At 40.3% G+C, this 24,748-nt stretch overlaps 1 protein-coding gene and 1 pseudogene across 12 annotated transcripts in view; both read left to right on the plus strand.

Annotated features, from left to right (window-relative positions):
• GBF1 (golgi brefeldin A resistant guanine nucleotide exchange factor 1) overlaps positions 1 to 24,748 on the plus strand; it is a 119,666-nt gene that overhangs the window by 67,543 nt on the left and 27,375 nt on the right. For all 12 annotated transcript variants that reach the window (XM_053909867.1, XM_053909866.1, XM_053909869.1 and 9 more), the window contains 2 exons: positions 19,238 to 19,369; positions 24,593 to 24,711. In XM_053909867.1, the coding sequence (XP_053765842.1) occupies positions 19,238 to 19,369; positions 24,593 to 24,711 (251 nt within the window). The remainder of the gene's footprint in view (positions 1 to 19,237; positions 19,370 to 24,592; positions 24,712 to 24,748) is intronic.
• Positions 11,471 to 15,687, plus strand: LOC109272816 (60S ribosomal protein L37-like; annotated as a pseudogene).

A 24,748-nucleotide genomic window follows, 5' to 3' on the forward strand; every position in this document is an offset into this window, starting at 1 on the left:
CTCTCTCTCTCTCTCTCTCTGTCAAAAATAAATAAACATTAAAGAAAAGAAAAGAAAATCCAAAGCAGGCTCTGCACTGACAGTAGAGAACCCAGTGCAGGGCTTAAACCCATGAACTACGAGAACATGACCTGATCTGAAGTCAGATGCTTAACTGACTGAGCCTCCCAGGTGCCCCAGTTCTACTTCGTGATTGGAGGATGGGCATGTGAGGGGTTGGTATGGGGCTGTTGTTGTTTTTTTAAGTTTATTTGTTTAATTTGAGAGAGACAGAGACAGTGCAAGTAGGGGAGGGGAAGAGAGAGAGGGAGACTGAAATCCCAAGCAGACCCTGTGCTGGCAGCACAGAGCCCGGTGTAGGGCTTGAACCCACGAAACTATGAGATCATGACCTGAACCAAAACCGAGTCGGATGCTCAACCAACGGAGCACTCAGGCACCCCTGTATGGGACTGTTTTTGAAGACTAATTATCATAATGGAATTTGTTCCTACCTTCTTTATTAATTCCCTCTTTTAGACCAAGTAGCTACTCTAAACTCTTAGGTTCCCACAGCCATCTTTTGTCTAGTCAACTTCCAGTACCAAATAACTATATTTATTATTGTAAAGAGGGATCTGGTTGAACAGGGTAGCAGAGGAAAAACAAAAATGTTTCCACCTTCCCATTTGTTCTCTTTGGTGAGGCATAACTCTCATGGACAGAAATACAGAGTTCACTTGATCATGGAATGCCAGACAAGGGGACAGGTGTAAATTGTACTTGTTCTCCGAATCTGCCTACTCTCCAGGAAGGACAGCCTCCCCCTTTCCTCCCCAGCACCAGTCTAACCCTTTCTCTCATCATGGCTTGTCACAAGAGCTCTCTCCTATGCTGGTTCAAGTAGAAATAAAATAAAATGTTATTCCTTTTCTTTTTTTTTTCACATAGTACTTCTTCCCACCCTGGGTTTACTAACTTGGGCTTAAATATGCACCAAGCAAAGATGTATAGTCCTCCTCCCTTCCTCCCCCTTAGCTTGGTCTGAAGGAAGGCAGCAGGTGATGGAATGCATAAAAGATAGGGGTATGGGTAGGGGGGTGGGTGGGGGGAGGAATCTTTTCTCACACACTATGGATGTTGCTCAACAGAACGGGTGTGAAATTTAGTCAGAGCCACAGCATGTGTTTCAATTTTCCAGGGAATTTCCTCTTCTTAACTGTAGATTTAACCCTTTTTTCTGTGTAGTGTCAAGGGCTACCCAAGATAGATGAAATGAGCTATTTGCAAGGAGAAAATGCTAGGATTTACAGGCCCCCTTGAAGATCTAGGGTCTCCAGCTTACTTCCTGCCAGATGGTTGTGGAAAAAAGCATAAACTTTGGAGTTGGATAGACCTAGGTTCAGATCCCATCTCTACCATTGGGTGGTCTTGGGCAGTTACTTGACCTATTTGAACTTCCTATTATTTAATCTGTAAAATGGAGATAAAAACTTTCTAATAGGGTTCTTGTGAGGACTTACGAAATGTGTGCAAGGTGCCCACTAGTACATTGCATACCTTGCACATAGTAGGCACTCAACATACATTTGTTTGTTTATTTTTTCTCCAATCTTCCTACTGGATTTTGAGGATATTTACTCTTCTTTTATCCTATGCCCACTTTGGGTTTGCTGTTTAAGCAGCTTCTCACATCATAGATTTGTTGCTTTTCTCTCTGAGTTTACCTCTTAAGTGTGTTAGAAAGGAGACATCATTTCACATGATAACACAGAATCTCTCTGGAGATCCTCATTAAGGTGAAAGGATGAGTCTATGTAACAATGCTGAGAATCCCATCTGATCCTGAAGGCTGCATGAACTTAGAAGGGTTATAAAATCATACCTTGATAGAGTTAAAATTGAAACGTAGAAGCCCTCTAGTCCATTGTACAGAGCACTGTGGCTTAGAGGCCATGTCTTATGCAAGGCCTCTTGACACAGTAGTGGTGGTTCTGAAACTAGAGTGCTGACCTACTTGTCTGTTAGTCTGGTTATAATTTAATTTTTTTGAAGACTTGAGTTGTAATTACTAAGGGCATAGCTTTTGTTGTATGTGAACTTTCTTCTAAATTGGAACTCTGATTATACTTTTAGCAATGGGGAAGTAAACTCTGTTGAAGACATTTCAGTGACACTCCTTCGGGAAGCACAGGGCCCCTGAGGGTATGTCAGTTACCACCTGAAAATCTCTTCTTTCCCCAAAGGTTGCCCAAGGGGCACTGAGGTGGCAGCTCAGCTGGCTGTTGAGCCTCTGCTCCCAGAATGGAGAGTTGGGAACCAAGTTTGTTCTGTATCTTCATTCTTCCAAATAATGCTCAGTAGGAGAGGCTTACCCCAAATTGCCAGCTCTGTCCCTTTTTTAAATTGAAGTATAATTAATATACAATACAATATACAGATCTTGGGTGTTTAGTTGATAAATTTTGATATTTATATAAACCCACTGTAACCACCATACCAAAAAAAAAAAAAAAAAAAAAAGACCATTAACATTACCCTAGAAAGTTTCCTCATGCCCCCTTTAAATTACCCCCGACACATACATACACACAAAACCACTTTCTGTGCCCTATTATCATAGATCAGTTTTGTTTTTGGATTTAATATAGTTGGAATCATACAGGATATACTGTTTTATATCTAGCTTCTTTTCACTTAGCACATTGGAATTCATCCCTCTAATTGCATGTCTCACTAGTTTTTTGTTTGTTTTGATCTTTGTTTTGTTTGTTTTTTGTTTTACTGAGTAGTTTTCAGTTGTATGGATAAACCACAGAATATTTATCCATTCTCTTACTAAAGGACATTTGGATTGTTTCAGTTTTTGTCCATTATGAATAGGCTGCTATAAACATTCCTATACAAGTATTTTTGTGAATGTATGTTTTAGTTTCTCTTGGGTAAATACTTAAGAGTGAAGTTACTGAATCATAGAGTAGATGTGTGTTTAACTTTAAAAGAATTAGTTTTTCAAAGTAGCTGTAACACCCAGTCTATCTTTTTTCTCCCCTGAGGAGCTAGGCTCTTTAAGTTAAGGATTTGGCAGGAGAAGAGAACCCACATCATCAGGGTCCCTGCTGCCAGAGAACAGTGGCTGAATCAGACACTTAAAAAGTTGAAACAGGTGTTTGAAACCCTACTCCAGCCTCCCTATTTGATGCCAGCCCCCTGAGAGGCTGGGGCTCGGCCAGCAGAATTCAGACCTAATCTAATGGATGCTGGATTAGAGACTTTTGCGGGACATGACTACATAATAGTGTATATACTGTGACTTGATATATTTGAAGCAGGTAGATGTACATGTTTATGTAGGAGAGGGGCCTTTAGGGTCCCAAGTACTTCTTGAACATAGGTGAGTCTGTGTGCTAGATGAACGCCCTTCCTTATCCTTGCTTATTAACCCCCCACTCTTTTCCTTGAGGCTATGTGCAGTAGAAGTCAGCACTTCCCTTAGTGATGTTAATTTTGCCAAGGGCCTTTAGCCAGGTAGGATTTAGTATCCTGTGTGTCAAATATTATGGGAAATAAATTATTCCCTGGTAAAGTATTTCTCTATATTTTTACTGCCTTTATCTTACTTAGGCCTTGGGAAACTAATTCTCAAAGGTTAAAGCAAGAAATTGAATGCTAGGGTGCAGGCACCCAAAGCCAAATGACGTATTATACCAAAACTGTAGTTTCTCTAACCATGTTCAGTGGAGTCAGAGTTGACAGAAGTGTAATCTATCATTACAGGGCTGCTTCAACTGAAGAATTTGAAAGAATCGGTTCCAATTTTAAATCTTTTCTAATATTGGTTAGAAGAGTCCATGGAGAGAAGAAATAAGCTCCCCATGCTAGTCTAGTGTTTCCACAAATCCTTGAGGGGAAAGGACATTTCTGAATTTAGGTCCACCTTCACAGGTGGCCATTCCTTTACACCTAATCTGGATATCTTCAGACCTCACTCTTGGATGCAGGGTCTGCTGTTGGGCTGCATCACGTGGTTGCCATTCTGCGTATGAAGTAAGCTGAGATTCATAGACTACAATTCTTTCTGTAGATATTTTTCTTTTCATTATCATAGTAAAATTGACTTTTTTTAGTGTATAGTTGTATGAATTTTAAGACACACGTAGATCCCTGTAACCACTGTGACAATCAGGATTCAAAAGAGTTTCATTGCCCCAGAAAACTCTGTCTTATCTCTTTAAGTCACAACCTCCTTGCCACCCCAACCCTTCTCAACAACCATGGATGTATTCCCCCACACTGTGGTTTTATCAAGAAGGTCATAAAATGAAGTCATACAGTGTGTTACTTCTGAGACTGTCTTCTTTCACTCAGCATGATGCGTCTGAGATTCAGCTAAACTGTTGCACAGATCAATAGTTTGTTCCCTTTTTAACGTTGAGTGGTATTCCATTGCATGGATGTACCACAGTTTGTTTATCCTATCCATTCACTAGTTGAAGGACATTTATTTGGCTTCTCCAGTTTGAGGCGATTTTGAGTACAGCTGCTATAAACATTCACATACAGGTTTTTGTGTGAAGAACATCGGTTTGCATTTCTCTAGGATAAACACCCAGGAGTGGGATCTCTGGGTCAAAGGGTAAATGTATGTTCAGCTTTATAAGAAACTGCCAAACTGTTTTCCAGTCTCTGTGTGACTTTGCATTCCCACCAGCAGTGAGAATTCTGGTCTCTGCCCATCCTCTCCTGTACCTGGTATTTTCAGTATTTTTACTTAAGCCATCCTAGTAGGTAGGTAGTGGTATCTCCATGTGGTTTACATTTGCATTTCCCTAATGGCCAGTGACACTGAACCTCTTTTTCATGTGGTTATTTGCCATCCACGTATCCTTTTTGGTGGACATGTGTGTTCAAGTCTTTAGCCCATTTTTTAAAATGAATGATTTGTTTTCTTACTGTTGAATTTTTTTTTTAAGTTTATTTATTTATTTTGAGAGAGAGAGAGAAAGAGAGGGAGAGAGAATCCCAAGCAGGCTCCGCACCATCAACGCAGAGCCTGATACGGGGCTCAAACTCACAAACCCCAAGATCGTGACCTGAGCTGAAATCAAGAGTCAGATGCTTAACCAACTGAACCACCCAGGAGACCCCTTACTGTTGAGTTTAGAAACTTCTTTTTTTTTTTTTCTTCTAAGTTTTATTTATCTATTTTGAGAGAGAGAAACAGAGGCAGCACCAGTGGGGGAGGGGCAGAGAGAGGGATAGAGAGACTCCCAAGCAGGCTCTGCACCATCAGCACAGAGCTGATGAGGGGCTCAAACTCACGAGCCCCAAGATCAGACGTTTAACCAACTGAGCTACCCAGGAGCCCCCTTACTGTTGAGTTTACAGACTTCTTTATTCATTCTGGACTCAAGTCCTTTATTGGCAATACAGTGATTTACAGATGTTTTCTCCGAGACTGTAGCTTGTCTTTTCAATCTCTTAACGGTATCTCTCATAGAGCAGGCATTTTTAGTCTGGTGTATCCATTTTTTTCTTTCGTGCATTGTGTTTTTGGTGTCATATCTAAGTACTCTTTGCCTAATCCCAGGCCACAGAGACTTTCCTATGTTTTCTCCTAAAAAATATACAGGTTTCAGCTCTTTGTTTACATCTATGATCTGTTTGAGTTAATTTTTCTACACTGTGTGACGTTTCATTGGAGGTTCTTTTTTGTTGTTGTTGTTGTTATATAGATGTCCAGTTGTTCTAACATCATTTGTTGAAATCAATGCCTTTTTTAGACCAAATTCTCCTTCGGACTGTACCTCTTTAGTCCTGAAAGAGTTACAGAGGATTCACACTTGGGTCCCTCCTCTCTTTCCAGGAATCACCCTTGTCCTCTTGTTCTTATTTCTTTTGGAGTCTTCCTGATTTTGGGTTTATTTTTAATGGCATGTAATGGAACACTTATTATTTGTAAGTTAGTTGATTGAGCATAAAGTATTTCATTATAAAATGGCCATCCATCACAAGAAGGCATGTGGGCTGTAAAAAACATTAACTGTGTGCTCTGGGCTGGTATGCAACTTTACCAGAATAATGCAGCTTTTGTATTGTGTGCATTTGGGATAAAATAAGAGACAGATAGACAGATATTGTTGGGGAAACAGGTGTTGGCTGAACTCGGGTTCTGTTGCATGTATTCTGAATATGGTTGTTTCCCAACACTTTTAGGATTGCTCCTCCAGATTCAGCTGTCTAAAAGTTTCCCTGGGCACCTTTCAGAGCAAATAACATGACTTCTCAGAGTACTGCTGTTTCCAAAAATGTTCTTGTTCATTCTCCAGCTCACAGACATGTCTTTAGAGACAGCAATGGCAAGCGGTTAGAACATTTGTCCTGGCCCTTATGGGTTACATTTTTGATGCCTTTGTTTTCCCCATCTGTAAAATGGGAAATGTACCTTATCATCAAATTCTTGATGAACCCAATAGTGCAAAGAGTGGCTGAGGCAGAATAAGATTCCTTAGTCTTAGTGTCCTAAGAATTTATGATCTGCTGCTGTAGAAACCATTTTCAGCTGTTAGAAAAAAGTGAATAAATAGGATTCTGGGGGCGCCTAGGTGGCTTAGTCAGTTGTTAAGTGTCTGACTCTTGATTTCTGCTCAGGTCATGATCTCCCAGTTTCAAGAGTTTGAGCCCCAAGTCGGGCTCTGTGCTGACCCTGCAGAGCCTACTTGGGATTCTCTCTATCTCTCCCTCTCTTTCTGCCCTTCCCCTGCTCTCATTCCCTCTGTCTCTCTCAAATTAAAAAAATAAACTTAAAAAAATTTTTTTTTAAATAGGGGCACCTGGGTAGCTCAGTTGGTAAGCATCCGACCTCAGCTCAGGTCATGATCTTGCAGTTCATGGGTTCAAGCTCCACGTTGGGCTCTGTGCTGACAGCTCAGAGCCTGGAGCCTGCTTCGGATTCTGTGTCTCGCTCTCTCTGCCCCTCCCCTGCTCATGCCCTGTCTCTCTCTCTCTCTCTCTCAAAAAAAAAGTAAAAATTAAAAAAATAAATAAGCATAAATTTTGAAAAATAGGATTCTGTACACGTAAGGGGCAGGGAAGATTGTTCCCAGGCCTATAATTGATACTCTTTGGGGATTCTCCGAATCTTCTCCAGAAGTTTTGGCTCTTGACCCTTTAGTCTTTTACATATCTGTAGACTTTGCTAATGTTAATTCAGAATTTAGTTCTTTCTCATTTCCTTTTACTGCCTCTTCAGGGCCCCTCTAGGGTCTCCTCTAGGAGACCTGACAGGGTAGTAATTGATAATAAACCTGTAATTGTCTTCTCTTCTTGCTATCGAACACTGGAACTTTTTACTAGAATACGAGAGGAATTAGGATTGAAAAAGTTGCTTCAAGTGTAATGACTGCATAAAGTTGGGGTCAATTGTTCTGTTTTAAAGTATAGTAACACAAGTTTTTTAATTTCTCCTGGGCTTTCAAATTGCCTGCTTAAGTTTGGGCTTGGTCTTGAACAATGTATGCAGAAAATGGCAAGGCAGAGTAAAGGACCAGAGCAGCTCTGGCTTGCCTGTATGTTACCATCTAATTGCTTTCCTTTCAATATGTGCCAATTTCCTCTAGAAGGGTGAAAACTAGTGTTTATAGAGTTGATACACATCAAACTTTGCTCTCAGTAAGACAGATGGATCAGTCTGTCCTTGGGCCTCTGCAATACGTTTGAGGCCAGTCCCTGTGGGCCTCATTTAGCCCTGCCGGCCTTGTTAAAGGGGCCTCACTCTTCCTCTTGGATTAGGAGGGAACCTGGGCAAACCTGATACTTAATTCTTGTGGCAGTACTAAAATCAATAACTAACAGTGTTTAGTCATCAGTTAGGGAGGAGGAAAGTTAGAGAAGAAACTTCAATTCCAGGATATTTGAATTTTAAATTTTTATTTGCCATCCGACTCATGGAGTTAATACATCTAGAAGTAAACCTGTAGCAATAGCATGGTGTAACATTTAAGAATATAATAAGTGTTTAAGAGCATGGACTTGGAAACCAGAACAGACCTGGCTCTAAATTCTGCCTCTTTCATTTTTTGTGTGATCTTGGGCAAGTCACTTAACCATTTAGAGCCTTGGTTTCTTGATCTGTAAAATAAGAACAGTAATACTGTTTCTCAGGGTTATTGGGAGGATAAAATAATCTATGTATAACAATTAAGCTTAATAATCTGTGTAGCTGTTACTGATGTCTGAGTCAAATTAAGGTTGTTGTCCTGGACAGTGGAGTAGTAGTATTCTTGAAAGGGTGGTAGGTGGCAGCTTCTAGCATCAAGCTAAATTGGCTATTCAGGTTGGATTGGCCATTAAGGGCTAGAATCAGCCTAAAAATGAATACTTCCCAAAGAATTTTTAAAGGATCAAGTATTAGAAATAATTTGCCTTTCTTAGTGTAAATGGTTGGTACCATTATCTTCTAGCTGGCCCATCGACCCACCTTATACCTGGATGTGATAGTGATTAAGCCATCATATTTTGTCTCATAAAGAGTTATAATATCAAAGACAATCTCCCCACTCTCCCATCCCAAATCTAAAGGTACCTTGAGAAACTAAGCATTTGTTTAAGAAAAGGAAAAAAGAGGATCTACTGTCAAGATCTTAGACAAACGAATTGCTTTCCCCCGGGCTACCTTCTTAACAGACAGTCTGCATTCATGTGCACTTACTCCCAAACTGTACTTTGCTTTTTGTTAAGTTTTAGGGATCTAAAGGAGCCTTAAGGAATTCAGTTAAACTACTGCCACCACCATCTTCCCTAAGAAAACTCTGTGGATGAGAAAACTGTGGCCCAAAGAAGTGAAGTGTTTTACCCAAGGTCACATAGTTAGTGATAGGCCAAGACTGGACATTTCTTTATTTTATTTCTCCTCTTGTAGAGAGCAGTTTGCAAAGCCTTGTCTGGGTTTGACCCTTAAGTCTGGAAGGTAGTACATTTCTCTGAGAGCTGTCCTTTGGTAGTCTTCCTTCAAGTCAGTTCCTGAAGTCAAATCTAAATCCCCACCTGACCATTTGAGGTCTGGAAATAAAGGGATGGCAGGTGTGGCAGATACTCCAGAGGCTTCTGGCTTTACCAAAGTTTAGTTTATTTTATGCTTTGGACCACTACACTTGATGTCCCCCCTAGTGACCACAAAGAGCACAGCTCCTTCCTCCTGAGATTACAGTATCTCAAAAATTCCATTTGTAGATCGTTGCTAATCTTGCTTTGTCTTTTACAAGAAATATTCCTGGGTATAGCATAGTCAGAAAAGTAGAATATGAGGACCTAACACTTTTTCCTAAAATGGAATGTGCAGGCATAAACAGAAAAGCCAAAAACTGAAAAGCTTTTTATGCTCAGATAATTTTGTTCTGTGCCTCTGGATATAGAAGTATCAAGAGGGGTAAATGAACTTCTGTTTATATCATGCTCTGATTTATTAGTCTGTTATACATGATCCACCTTGTGAGTGACGATATTCTGTCTCCAGAAACATGAGCCAATATTTGCAGGATGAAGAGCAAGGATGGGAGCAGGCTGGTGACCCTCTAGAAAGTAAGAAGGGAGAAGTAGGCTCTGAGGGCAAAAGGGTCGAGACAGGCATTTCTGAAGCCAAATGGTGTTGAAATAATATACCACAGGCCTTTTTCCTTGTCAGCGTAATCCAATTGAGAATGCCCAACCGCCCCTGACAAGAGTCACTCAGGAGTGAAGAGCTTCGCTACCAGGGAAAGCAGCTTATGTGTGCATTTTGGCTCAGGAATGTGCCAGCCCAATGCTGGCCAAATGAGAAAAGGCTACTGCAGGCTGGAGAACACCAACCTCCTGAGAGGTTGGTGACGGCTCCCCTGTAGGCTAATAAGAAAGTGTTTCCTTTTGTCTAAGGGCAGCACTTGATGCCACTGTTGAGACCTTTGACATAGATTATCAGAGAGGATGGCAAGCTCTCACGTAAAAAGAGAAAACAGTGTCAGGATTCATTCCCTTTTGGACAGGTCACCTCATCATCTGAAAAGACAAGAGACTTGGGGACATCTGTAGACTCTCAAATTGCTATTGGGCCAAACTGAGACTTCTCTGTTTTAATATCATTATATATGGAGTTGAGCTCCCTGCTTACTGCTGTTGAACAGAGTGTGAGCAGAGTACCACCAAGACATCTCTAAAGGGTTTCACTTTGCTTTGTGTTGAAGTGGTTCATGAGCTTCTCCAGAAATAGTTTAATAATTCTTGTTGTAATTGTTCTTATTCAGCACTGACTAGCCAGAAGTAGGTCTCAGATTTGGTTTTAGAAGCAGGTGGCTTAGTCCTAGAAGGATCCCAAGTGTTCTTTCTTCAATAGGGAGTTGAATTTCCCCTCCTTGTAATCATTCCTTTTTTTCCCTTCCCATCTTGGAACATGAACCAGTCACCTTCAGAGTACCCCTCTACCTGATCTGCACTCTCTGTTTACTGGACTGTTTGTGCCTTGAAGTTGACAACTTTCCAGGGCGGGAATTTTGGCTGCTTGGCAGTGGTATCAGATGTCTCCTTGGTTGTGAAATTAATCAGCCTGCTTACTATGAGCAGCATCATGGCACCTTTCCCCTGAAGGACTCAGGCAGCTTTTCTCACTCTTCTGAAGAAGATCTAGACAATTGAATCTCATTCCCAGGGCAGACTGAGCCAGGCGGCAGAACACCAGAAACTTTTCTGTTCTGGCTTCATAGGAAGCAGTGGAGTTAAATAGCTAGGGGCACAGATTTTGGAGTCACATGAACCTGGATTTGATTCCCATTTACACCACTTGCTGGTTGTACAGTCTTAGCTGAAGAGTAGATCACTTCCTAAGTCTCATTTTCATCTTCAAAATGGGGATAATTACAAAGAGAAAAGGTATATAAGGTGCTTAGCACATGGCATGGCACAAGGTAATATAAATAGTACCTGCTATTAATATTGTTATTTTTATCTCTTCTAAAAAGAGGATGAATGTTTCAGTCATTTGTTTAAAAAGGGAAGCCTCTTCCTTTCTATGATAACTGTGCATACCTTGGAAAAAGCTGAAACCCTCAGAAATTAGAAGAGCTATCCCAAATTGCACCCTACGTAAATAATAACTACTAGTTATCTTGGCATCTATCCTTCATTTTTATCCCTTTTAAGCTTTAGTAATCAAAGATAGAAGGCCTGCCTTTGAAGTTTTTGATATTTGCTTAAATCTTAAGAAATAAACTGAACTTACAGTAACTTAGAGTATTAAGAATCCTGGACTGGGGGGCGCCTGGGGGGCTCAGTCGGTTGAGCGTCCGACTTCAGCTCAGGTCATGATCTCACGGTTCGTGAGTTCGAGCCCCGCGTCAGGCTCTGGGCTGATGGCTCAGAGCCTGGAGCCTGCTTCCGATTCTGTGTCTCTCTCTCTCTCTCTGCCCCTCCCCCATTCATGCTCTGTCTCTCTCTGTCTCAAAAATAAATAAACATTAAAAAAAAAAATTAAAAAAAAAAAAAAAAAAAGACTCCTGGACTGGGACTCCAGAACTAAAAAACTAGAATAATAATATCTTAGTTATATTCACTACACTTTATTCCATGCATTGTACAACATATTTTACATGTATTACATGAGATAATATGTGTAAATTACCGAGCACAGTGCCTGACACATAGTATATGCTCAATAAATGTTAGCTGCTGTTATTTGTTTTTAAATATAACTTATTTTAATTCTCTAACACCTATTTTAACACCTAATAAAATACAGTCTTTGAAAATTTAGTATCTATCACACAGCCATTAAGTTGCAGAACTAGAATTTGGATCCTGCTCAGAAGTTCATGTTTTTACATAGCGCCCTCAACTTCTAGTCTCGGTTCCAACACTAACTTGCTTTGTAGCCTGTACAAATTACTTAACCTTTCTAAATCTTAAATCTCTCATTCATAAATTATTTTTAGGGCCTATCTTAGCTGTAATACCTAGGATTTGGAGCATTTTCTAGAAAGGCCAGTTGAAAATTAGGGTTTATTTTTGTAGAGCACTTTTACTCAAAGTATAATCTGTAAACCATTTTAGGTTCACAAACTGCTGCTTGGTACGTGGTGGGATGTGTACAGAAATTGAGGGAAAACACTTAGAAACTTTTATAACATCTTGACAGTTTATATATATTGACAATTTTATATATGTTATAATAATAAAATAGAGCTTATATTGTATTATGTCTTTGTTTTTTAAATTTCCTTCTCTAGCAGTTCGTTTTATTATAGTTTATAAAACAATGGATCTGCAATGGATTGATATAAAGGGGGAAAAAATTGGCCCTTAACCACAGACAGTTTGAGAAGCACTGTTTTAGAGGACCATCTGAACATCTTAACAGGATTATGAATTGAAATTCCAGTTTTGTTTTTTTTAAATGTGTTTACTAATGTGTTTACAAAGAGGTACCTCTTAAATCAGAAATGCCTGGGGCACCTGGGTGGCTCAGTCCTTTGGGCGTAGGACTTCGGCTCAGGTCATGATTTCATGGTTCATGGGTTCAAGCCCCGTGTCGGGCTCTGTGCTGACAGCTTGGAGCCTGGAGCCTGCTTCAGATTCTGTGTCTCCCTCTCTCTCTGCCCCTCACCTGCTCACGCTCTGTCTCTCCTTCAAAAATAAATATAAACTTTTTTTTTTTAATTTTAAAAAGAAAAAATAATCAGAAATATCTTGGGGCAGCTGGGTGGCTCAGTCAGTTAAGCATCCAGCTCTTAATTTTGGCTCAGGTCATGATCTCGCAGTTTGTGGGTTTGGGCCCTATGTCGGGCTCTGTGTTGATGGTGGGGAGCCTGCTTGGGATTCTTTGTCTCTCTCTCTTTCTCTGCCCCTCCTCTGCTCATGCTGTACCTCTCTCTAAAAATAAATAAATAAACATAAAAAAAAAACAGTGTTTATTAAGAAAGAAAGAAAAAAAAGAAAGGAAGAAAGGAAGAAAGAAAGAAAAAGGGAAGGAGGGAGGGAGGAAGGAAAGAAGGGAGGGAGGGAGGAAGGGAGGAAGGAAGGAAGGAAGGGAAGGACCTTACAAGTGGTGCCCTGCTAGAAGCACAATCTCCCACCATCCCCACCTCCCCCCCACCCCCACCCCACCAAAAGCTGCAGGGGGTATTCTTGTTAGAATGTCTCTGATGCTCCTAGCAATCAGCAGTTGAACCTAGAGAGCAAAACTGATTCTGCCTAGACCAAACTCTTGGGAAAGTTAATTGTATATATCACGATTCTCTTTTTTTTGGAGGGGTATGGGAGTGAGGGTGATAATGAAGGTTCCTGGTAGGCTCATTAAAAAGTCTAGCTTTGGGGCACCTGGCTGTGGAGCATGCAGCTCTTGATCTCAGGTTGTGAGTTTGAGTCCCACAATGGGTGTAGATATTACCTAAAAATAAAATCTTAAAAAAAAAAAAAAATCCAGCTCTTCTAGTTTTCTATCACTAAGTCTCCATAAGCATTGACTCACACAATAGAAGTGCTAGAATGAATGTATTTTAGCAGTTATAGATTCCAGCTACCTAATTTGACAGATGAGCTTGGGTGTTGTATGCCTGGCTATTGTTAGTAGTGAGACTAATGATCACTTGTCCGTTGACTGGATTATATACTATGTGAGCCACATCCAGAGCCTCCAGAGAGTTCTCTATGGGACTTTGTCCAAGCTTCTATATGGTATCACTCCTGACTGCTCCAGGCCTCTCATGCCATAGTGAGCTCTTTCACCTTATGGAGCAGAAGATTTGCAAATAAAATCTAGCGATATATTAAAAGAATAATATACCAAGGCTAAGTAAGGTTTAATCCTGGGAATGCAAGGATGATTTAACATCTGAAAATCGATTAATCTACCATCTTAACATTCTAAAGAAGAAAAACCACTCATCATATCAATTGATGAAGAGGAGGCTTTTGATAAAATATAATATCCACTCCTGGTAGTGAACATATGACTAACATCATACTTTACAGTGGAACACTGAATGCATTTACCCTAAAATTGGCAACAAAGAAAGATGTTTATTTTCACACTACTGGAAGTCCCAGCCAGTGCAGTGAGACAAGAAAAGGAAATAAAAAGGCATGTACATTATTAGAAAGGAAGAAATAAAACTCACTATTTACAGATAACATAATTGTCTATGTAGAAAACCCCAAGGAATCTACAACAACAAAATCCTAAAACTAATAAGTGAGTTTAGTAAGGTCCCAGAATATAAGTTCAGCACACAAAAATCAATCATACTTCATCTCTTTGATCTTGGCCACAGAAATGAGATGATGAAGGGAATATCATCGTTTGGAAAGTGTTGCAATAAGACACACATGTTGTGACACTGCTGTGACTCTAAGGCCTACCACCTTCAGAAGTCAACCTGTGGCAGTTACGGCTATCCTGCCAAGCAGAAGAGAAAGTAAAACTGGAGTGCCAAGGCTAAAAGATGAAATACCACTGGGACGGTCTAATGAGGCACTTAAAAATTGTATACTGCAGATTCAGGCATGGATTCCGTGAAAGAATGGCATCTAAGCCCAAGAGGGCAACTTTTGCAGTATCCAGTTCATCTTAAGGATTTCAATGATCAGTCACATAATACATGTTCTGGTTTAAAACAAAACAAAACAAAAAAATCAGTCCCATTTCTAAATACTAAAACATCTGAAAATAAAACACAATATCATTTACAAACATACCAAATAAAAACTAAATTCTTACATATAAATCTAACAACATATATAGAATTTGTATGCTAAAAACTATACTGATGAAAGAAATTAGGAAGATATAAATAAACAGAGACTACCGTGTCCATGAATTGGTAGGCACAACTTAGTAAAGATGTAATTTCTCCCTAAACTGATCTATAGACTCAGTGCAATTCCTGTCAAATTCCCAACAAGATTTGTTTTGTAAATACAGACAAATTTATGTTGAAATGGAAAGGCAAAGGAACCAGAATGCTGAAAGCAGTATTGAAAAATAGTAAAGTTGGAAGGATCACTACCTTATTTTAAGACTTAGAATCAAGTTAATCAAGACAGTGTACTTTCAGAGAGTTAGACACACAGATCAGTGGAACAGAATAGAGAACCTAGAATATACTCACAAAAATAAGGCCAATTAATGATTGACAAAGGTGCAAAGACAATTCAGTGGAGCAAGAATTTCTTTTCAAGAAATGTTGTTGGAACAACTGGACATCCATATGCAAAACAAAATAGAACCTCCATTGAAACATCACACATTGTAGAAAAATTAACACAAAGTAGATCACAGATGTAAAACAAAAAGCATAAACCTGTATATTTTTTAGAAGAAAACATAGGAAAGTCTCTGTGGCCTGGGATTAGGCAAAGAGTACTTAGATATGACACCAAAAACATAATGCACGAAAGAAAAAAATGGATACACCAGACTAAAAATGCCTGCTCTATGAGAGATACCGTTAAGAGATTGAAAAGACAAGCTACAGTCTCGGAGAAAACATCTGTAAATCACTGTATTGCCAATAAAGGACTTGAGTCCAGAATGAATAAAGAAGTCTGTAAACTCAACAGTAAGGGGGCTCCTGGGTAGCTCAGTTGGTTAAACGTCTGATCTTGGGGCTCGTGAGTTTGAGCCCCTCATCAGCTCTGTGCTGATGGTGCAGAGCCTGCTTGGGAGTCTCTCTATCCCTCTCTCTGCCCCTCCCCCACTGGTGCTGCCTCTGTTTCTCTCTCTCAAAATAGATAAATAAAACTTAGAAGAAAAAAAAAAAAGAAGTTTCTAAACTCAACAGTAAGGGGTCTCCTGGGTGGTTCAGTTGGTTAAGCATCTGACTCTTGATTTCAGCTCAGGTCACGATCTTGGGGTTTTTGAGTTTGAGCCCCGTATCAGGCTCTGCGTTGATGGTGCGGAGCCTGCTTGGGATTCTCTCTCCCTCTCTTTCTCTCTCTCTCTCAAAATAAATAAATAAACTTAAAAAAAAAATTCAACAGTAAGAAAACAAATCATTCATTTTAAAAAATGGGCTAAAGACTTGAACACACATGTCCACCAAAAAGGATACGTGGATGGCAAATAACCACATGAAAAAGAGGTTCAGTGTCACTGGCCATTAGGGAAATGCAAATGTAAACCACATGGAGATACCACTACCTACCTACTAGGATGGCTTAAGTAAAAATACTGAAAATACCAGGTACAGGAGAGGATGGGCAGAGACCAGAATTCTCACTGCTGGTGGGAATGCAAAGTCACACAGAGACTGGAAAACAGTTTGGCAGTTTCTTATAAAGCTGAACATACATTTACCCTTTGACCCAGAGATCCCACTCCTGGGTGTTTATCCTAGAGAAATGCAAACCGATGTTCTTCACACAAAAACCTGTATGTGAATGTTTATAGCAGCTGTACTCAAAATCGCCTCAAACTGGAGAAGCCAAATAAATGTCCTTCAACTAGTGAATGGATAGGATAAACAAACTGTGGTACATCCATGCAATGGAATACCACTCAACGTTAAAAAGGGAACAAACTATTGATCTGTGCAACAGTTTAGCTGAATCTCAGACGCATCATGCTGAGTGAAAGAAGACAGTCTCAGAAGTAACACACTGTATGACTTCATTTTATGACCTTCTTGATAAAACCACAGTGTGGGGGAATACATCCATGGTTGTTGAGAAGGGTTGGGGTGGCAAGGAGGTTGTGACTTAAAGAGATAAGAGGGAGTTCGTATAGAACACGTACTGTATCCCAATTGTCACATCTTCACAGTGATTACAGGAATCTATACATATGTTAAAATTTATAGAACACTATACCAAAAAGAGTCGATTTTACCAAATAAAAAAAAAATGGTGTACATGGCTCTGGAAGTGTCAAACCACGGCTGTGAAATCTCCCTAGTCTTTCTAGAAAGTACAGCTATAGCAACTGGATGAAAGCTCAGAATATCTGTTCCCTGCCCCACTTCTCAATTAAAGATTATTTTTTCCATCTAGACTTTTATATCTCAAATATACTAAACATGACCTTTTTTTTTTAAGTTATTTATTCATTTTGAGAGAGAGAGTAAGTGTGCAAGCAGGGGATGGGAAGAGAGGGAGAGTGAGAATCCCCAGCAGGCTCCGAGCTATCAGTGCAGAGCCCGATACGGGGCTCGATCTCATGAACTGTGAGATCTTGACCTGAGCTGAAATCAAGAATCAGATGCTCACCTGCCTGGGTGCCCCAACCATATTTTTAAAATGACAGAACAAATCATATGTAATAATTATGTTTCTAAAGCAGCAAGACTAGATGACTTTACATTTTTTAATGTGCTTTAAAAAAGTATTTTATATATTTCCGTTTTTTCTAGTATTTCTATTCCTTGCATAGTTCAACCCTCTACCACCTCACACACACAAAGGTTTTTTTTCTCCAGGTTTTTCCTGCAAATTGTACATCTTTAGGTGGGGGTAGGTGGGGGATAAGAAGCAGGTTTTATACAGCTGATGTGATCACTGTACATACAGGCTTGGAAAATGCTACCCAATCTGCCAATTAATTAAAGCATTAATCTGAGGAGCAGCCAGGCTGGAGAATGTTTACTCAAAGAGGGGAGTGGTAGGAATTGAGTGGGAAGCTCCCTGCATTTGCATGAATATGAACGTGCTCAGAAAACCCAGCTTTCTTTGTCTCTAAAGGTGGGCAGCCTTGATCTTGTCCCTAAATCTTTCTGGGCAATTTAGGAAGCTTTTCAAGGAGCTGGTCTCTCAAAGGCTGGAGCACAGCCAAATCTAGAAATGCAGACGCTATACAGCAGTGTGGAGAGCTAGTCCAGTGTAGTGCAGCTTCTCAGACCTGGAATGAAACCTTCTAAATTCAGGAATACGTGCTGGTAATTAGGTAGAATATATCTAATGGTTTCACAGATTTTGAAACCGTGTTCAAATCCCGGCTCTGCTTCTTAACAGCTGTGTAATTTGGAGCCAATCATGTAGTTTATCTAAGCTTTATTTTTCTCATCTGTAAAATAAAAATTATGAATTGCTCCTTCATCTCAGAGCAGTTAGCCCTTTGCTTTACTCTATGCAGAAAGGGAGCTAAAGAGTGGATAGGACTTTCCAAGAATACAGGCTGTCTCCAGGAGTTGGGACTGTGCAGCCTTTTGTTCTTTTTAGGCTTATTTTTCAGGCGAGGGACTATAAACCTTAGGGTTTCCCCTCACCTTCCTGGGATGTGCTACGTTCTTTATCTCTATGAGAAGTGACCTTGACCATAACAGCAAAAGACATAAAGATAGCTCATCCTAGAACCTCTTTGGTTATGTTGGCTATAGTTGAGATGAGGTTTATCTGTGTGTCACTAGGGAGAGTGGTGAAATGGACGTGGAAAATTGATCCAACAATGGTGATATTAAAGAATTACTTTTAATTTTTAAAATTGTGGTTAAAAAAAATATATATATATGTATATACATATATATGTGTATATATATATATGTATATGTATATACACATATATGTATATATATGTATATACATATACATATATATATATATATATGATAAAATTTACCATCTTAACTATTTTATTGCTAATTTTTTAAAAGTTTATTTTTAGGGGCACCTGGGTGGCTCAGTCAGTTAAGCATCCGACTTCGGCTTAGATCATGATCTCGCGGTTCCTGAGTTCAAGCCCTGCATCAGGCTCTGTGCTGCGAGCCCGGAGCCTGGAGCCTGTTTTGAATTCTGTGTCTCCCTCTCTCTCTCTGCCCCTCCCCACTCGCACTCTGTCTCTCTCTCTCTCAAAAATAAATAAACGTAAAAATTTTTTTAAACGTTTATTTATTTTTGAGGGTGGGGAGGGCCAGAGAGAGAGGGGGACAGAGGATCTGAGGTGGGCTCTGTGCTGACAGCAGACAGCCTGATGCAGGGTTCAAACTCAAGAACCGTGAGATCATTTTTGACCTGAGCCGAAGTTGGATGCTTAACTGACTGAGCCACCCAAGCACCCCCGTTGCTAATTTTTTAAGCATGATAATGATACTGTGGGTTTTTTTAACTTCTTAATCTTTGAGCTACATAACTAAAAATTTTACAGATAAAATGATACATCTGTGATTTGCTTTAAGGTAATCCAAAGGGAGGAAGATTGACCCAGCAACCAGGAACTTTAGCCTCATGGCACAGATAAGAAGGGCCTTTTTCTAGAGTTTAGCTTTTGTCAGATGGCATCATTTCATTTCTGTTTGTTTTCTTGCAGAACTCTCAGAAATTGAGCCCAATGTGTTCCTCCGTCCATTTCTGGAAGTGATTCGCTCTGAAGATACCACTGGCCCTATCACTGGACTGGCGCTAACCTCTGTCAACAAGTTCCTGTCCTATGCACTCATAGGTAAGAACTCAGGCTTTGTTGGATGACCACAGCACTTCATTTCCTGCCTCGCCTGGGGTGGTCAGGCCTTAGGCAATGATCTGGTGACACTGGAAAAGTTTGTCCCAGCCATCTGTTTCCTTGTAAGGAGAGAAATAGGACGGTTATTGGTTACTCATTATGCTAATTGACTCAGGTCGTGCAGTGTGGGGAGGGAGGGAACGTTTCCTTGGGACTCTGGTTTCTTTGTGCTTTGGAGGGAGTTAAGGGTATGGTGCCCTTGGAGGTTTGGTTCGGTTTATTTTTAAAATTATTTTTCAAATACAGTGCATGCTTATTTTAAGATAATAAAGAGGTGACTAAAAGAATTAATGGTTTCTCCTTTTTCTTAATGTTCCTCCTTCTTCCTTAGGTAAATAATGTTGACAGACTGATTTGAATCTTTCTATACCTTTCTCTACATGTATACAACTATATATAAAGTATCATTTAAAAAAAATAGGATTATGTGCTATGCATTTTCTCCTTTTTTTACTTAATACTATTAACTTAGAAAGATGTACATGATATAATTATCCATCTGATTTGTTCTTTTCCCCCCAGTTTTATTGAGATATAATTGACATACAACATTGTGTTAATTTAAGGTGTACAACATAATGATTTAATATATGTTACAGATGATTACCACAATAAATCTAGTTAACATCCATCACCTCATATAGTTTCAACTTATTTTCTTGTAATGAGGATTTTTAAGGTCTGCTCTCTTAGCAACTTTCAAATATACGATGTAGGTTTTTTTAAGTTTATTTATTTAATCTCTATACCTAACATAGGGCTCAAGCTCACAACCCCAAGATCAAGAGTCTCATGCTGTCTTCTGACTGAGCCATCCAGGCACTCCTCAAATACACAATGTAGTATTATTAACTGTAGTCATCATGTTGTACACTACATCCCCAGAACTTATAAATCTTATAACTGGAAGTTTATATATTCTTCTTTTAGTGTCATAAGATATATATAATGTAAAAATTGCCATTTTTATCATTTTTAAGTATACGATTCATTGGCATTAATTACATTCACAGTGTTGTACAATCATCACCACTATCTGTTTCCCAAACTTTTTTACCCCAAAAGAAACTCTAAACATTAAGGAACAATACAGCATTTCCCTTCCCCCCAAGCCCTTGGTAAGATTTTTTTCTTCGTAGTAAAAGTGTATAATTTCTATAATATAGATATAATATCAATCTTTTTCTTACTGAATAATATTTAATATTTAGGTTTCCTAATTTGAGCCACTTACAAATAATGCTGAAATAAGCATCCTTATTCATATGTCCTTACTTATTAATTTTCCTTTGTATGATAGATTCCTGTGCTTGAAATTTTTGGATTAAAGGCCATGAGCATAGTACATTTTTTTTTACTTTAATTTTTTTTTAACGTTTATTTATTTTTGAGAGAAACAGAGACAGAATGTGAGCGGGTTAGGAGCAGAGAGAGAGGGAGACACAGAAGCAGAAGCAGGCTCCAGGCTCTGAGCTGTCAGCACAGAGCCCGACATGGGGCTCGAACTCACGAGCTGTGAGATCATGACCTGAGCCAAAGTCGGACGCTCAATCGATTGAGCCATCCGGGCACCCCGCAAGTTACATTTTTATATGTGCTACCAGGTTGCTTTCCCAAAAGCTTATAGTAGTTATACTTCCAACAGTAATGTTTGAGAGTTTCCATTTCCCCACCCTTACACCTGCACTGAATATTAGCACTATTCATCTGTGCTAATTTGGTGAGTGAAAACTAGTATTTTATTGTTTTTATTTTTTTAAGTTAAACATTTGAATCTCTTCTCCTTTTTCTGTTATTTTACTGAGTTGTTTTTGTTTGTCTTATTAATTTATAGGAGCTTATATAGTGGGGATATCACCCCATTATCTATCATAGTATTACAAATATTTTCTCCCAATCTAGCCCAAATATTTTATCCAGACTGTTGTTTATCTCTGAATTTGTTTATGGTGTCTTTTGGATTCCTTTTTAGTTGGTCTTGTCACTCAGGATCCTGAATTCCTTTTCCCCTGTTGCTAGCCCATATGCAGGGGTGAGGAACATAGAAAACAGACAGCTGTCTTTGTTTCTAAGGAAGGAGACAAGAAAAGACTAGCTCTGGCTGTAGCTAGCTAGGGAAAAAAAAAAAAAGACCTTTGATTCAGGGCAAGAAGGCGCTTTATCTTTTCTAGAAAGTGGGATTTGCTTAGCAGATGCATTCAGGATCCTGAGCAGAAATCCTGGGTGCCAGCTAGGTTCTGAAGAGGCGCATCCATCTCTCCAGATACCCTAGTCTTAGCTTCATACTTTTCCTGAGCAAAAACCAGGCCCGGCTACTTCCAGCCTCACCCTGAGCACCACCTGCAGGTCATCTCTCTCCACAGCCTCCAGCGGCTGCCCTCCGTGCTTCTTCCCTCTGCTCTCTTGTCAGTGTTACTGTCTCCCCTTCCTGGACTTGGCAGACACGCTTGTCATTGGAGACCTCAGGCCAGCTGGTCACTGGAGTTTCCTGTGGTGGGAAAAGAGAATGCTGGAGGTGGTGATTGCAGTGGGCATGAGAAAGGGGGCAGGAAGGAGTGTATGAAAGCCAGAAGGCAAAGGAGATGAGATTGGCAGCTTTCCCTTCAGTCTGCTCCAGAGTGGCTAGGAAAGGAGGACATTCTAAGGAAGACACGTTCTGCTAAGTGAGCTCAAGCCAAACAATATTTTGTTTAGGCTATCCTAGAAGAAACTATCCCTCACCTGTCAATCCTGTGACCCAAGGCTTCTAGAATTATTTTAGATCCTACTCCAAGGATCAGCCTTTTGTTTGGCCCCACACAGCTGCCAGACCAGGATTTGTGCCACTGATTGCCTGGCAGGCTGTGTCTGTGGTTCTAAAGACCTATCACTCTCACCTGCCTTTTTTAGAAAATTAACTGTGCTATTTCATTCAAGCTCAGGGGATAAGAGCAACAAAGAGATCAGTTAAACTACTTTAACAAGGGAGATTACTGAAAGAGGGGAAGAAATAGACCTGTAGGAGCCTTGTGAAGCAGGAGTAAAGCTGCCATTCACATAGCTCTGAAACCCCACATAATACTGAGGACCTGGATTTCCTGTGCAAGGAAAAGTCCAGCTACGGACCACGGAGGCCTGAATAGTCAGGCAAGGGCTATGAGAGAAGACTCAGGCAAGGGCCTTCAGGTTATTGAAGGCCCTTGAAGGCCTTCGGGTTATTGAAGGCTCAGAAACTTCAGATTTTCTGAGTTGAATGGGAGAAACATGGAGAGTTGGGGTGATAGAAGGAGCTAGGGCACCCCGTATACTATGTATCATCATGAAATTGGCTTCCTTCTTTTTAAAAAAATTTTTTTTTCAATGTTTTTATTTACTTTTGAGAGAGAAAAAGCTAACAGGGGAGGGGCAGAGAGAGAGAGGGAGAGAATCCTAAGCAGGCTCCACACTATCAGCACAGAGCCCGATGCAGGGCCCAAACCCATGAACCTTGAGGTCACGACCTGAGCTGAAATTGAGTCGGACGCTCAACCAACTGAGCCACCCAGGCGCCCCGAAATTGGCTTTCTTCTGCATGAACTCTAAGTAACCACTCCTGGTGTTCAGTGGGGGCGTGCTGTATGGACAGAGTGTCTTTGACCAGGTGTCAGAGACTAACCAGGACAGAAGAGAAAAAAGAAAACAAATGAGAATCACTTATAATTCATGAAAGTCTTCAGGCTCGTTGTTACAAGGGAAATGTTTTGGTTTCTCAGCTGCACCCCTGAGCTTTAGGCTCAGGAACTCTGTTATTCAGGTACCAAGAAAGAAAAAATGGTAAGAATTTCTTTTAATTCCCACTACTTAAAACTAGGAGGTGCTCCTGTAGTACACCGTGCTACCTCTGGAGCAACCTTTCTCTGTCACTCGCAAAGCCTTGCCATGTCCCTCCTTTTTTCCCCTACTTATGTTTCCCTTTCAAGGATAATCTGGGAAGTTCTGCAAGACCCTTGAAGGGCTTGAGGGAGGCCACTTCTTTGGCTACTCCTTTTGGATATTTAGCAGATTAATGGGAGTAGTTTCTCCCTTGGCAGTATTTGTGTTAGTTTCCAGCATGGTGCTGGTTGTCTGATCTAGCTTCTCCCCTCTTCTTATTCACTGTTGAAATTCTCTCTTCCTCCTACTCCCGGGTCAGCCAGCCTCCAATCTTGTTTAGTTTGTCCCCTTTTTCTCCTAATGCATGTTTAGTTAAGCTGGTAGAATGATTCTTGCTCCATGTCATATTGTTTTAAGTAAGAATGCAAAGCAGGAAGAAGTCTCTGATTTGCTATAAAGTGGCACCCAGATATATGTATTGGCAGCAGGGACTGTCCATTTCTTTCCACTACTCTCCTACCTCACTTGCACCTGAACACAAAACCCCAGAAGCAACCAGAGAGAGATGTGTTGAAGGAGAAAACATGAACAGAGAAAGTCTACAACCTTGGTGTTCGAAGGTCTCGTCCTACTTGGCCCTTGCTCTGGGCCAAAAACTCCTCTATTTCTAGGCCCTTCTTCTCTAAAATGAGTGGCTTTACACCAGTGACTCCAAAGTATGGTCCCCCTGACCAGCAGCATTAACTTGTCCTGATATCTTGTTAGAAATGCACATTGTCAGGCCCCACTGTAAATCTACTAAATCAAAAGTTCTCGGAGTGGACCCAGCAATTTGTATTTTTTTTTTTATTTAAAAAAAAATTTTTTTTAACGTTTTATTTATTTTTGAGACAGAGAGAGACAGAGCATGAATGGGGGAGGGGCAGAGAGAGAGGGAGACACAGAATCGGAAGCAGGCTCCAGGCTCTGAGCCGTCAGCCCAGAGCCCGACACGGGGCTCGAACCCACGGACCGCGAGATCGTGACCTGAGCTGAAGTCGGACGCTCAACCGACTGAGCCACCCAGGCGCCCCGCAATTTGTATTTTTAACAAATCTTATTAGTGATTCTGATATATACTTAGGTTTGAGAACCACTGTTTTACACAGTGGGATTTGTGCTGAGGAGCTTGTTAAAGCCAGTTATGAGCAAAATTCTCCGGTAGTTCAAGTAACCATGGGTTGGGAAATTGAAGAGGAGAAAAACAGTCTCTCAAGGCAGTGCCTATACAGGATATCTTGCCTTTCTGTCTCTCCTCTCCATACAATTTAGTCTCTTTTTCTGTTGGAGCAGATCCCACTCATGAGGGCACAGCAGAGGGCATGGAGAACATGGCGGATGCTGTCACCCATGCCCGTTTTGTGGGCACAGATCCTGCCAGCGATGAGGTTGTCCTGATGAAAATCCTTCAGGTAAATGGAGGGGAAGAGCAATTAGGCTAATGGCCAG

Source organism: Panthera pardus, unplaced genomic scaffold (genome assembly GCF_024362965.1).
Source record: "Panthera pardus isolate Hobbes unplaced genomic scaffold, ASM2436296v1 HiC_scaffold_22, whole genome shotgun sequence".
Taxonomy (NCBI): domain Eukaryota; kingdom Metazoa; phylum Chordata; class Mammalia; order Carnivora; family Felidae; genus Panthera; species Panthera pardus.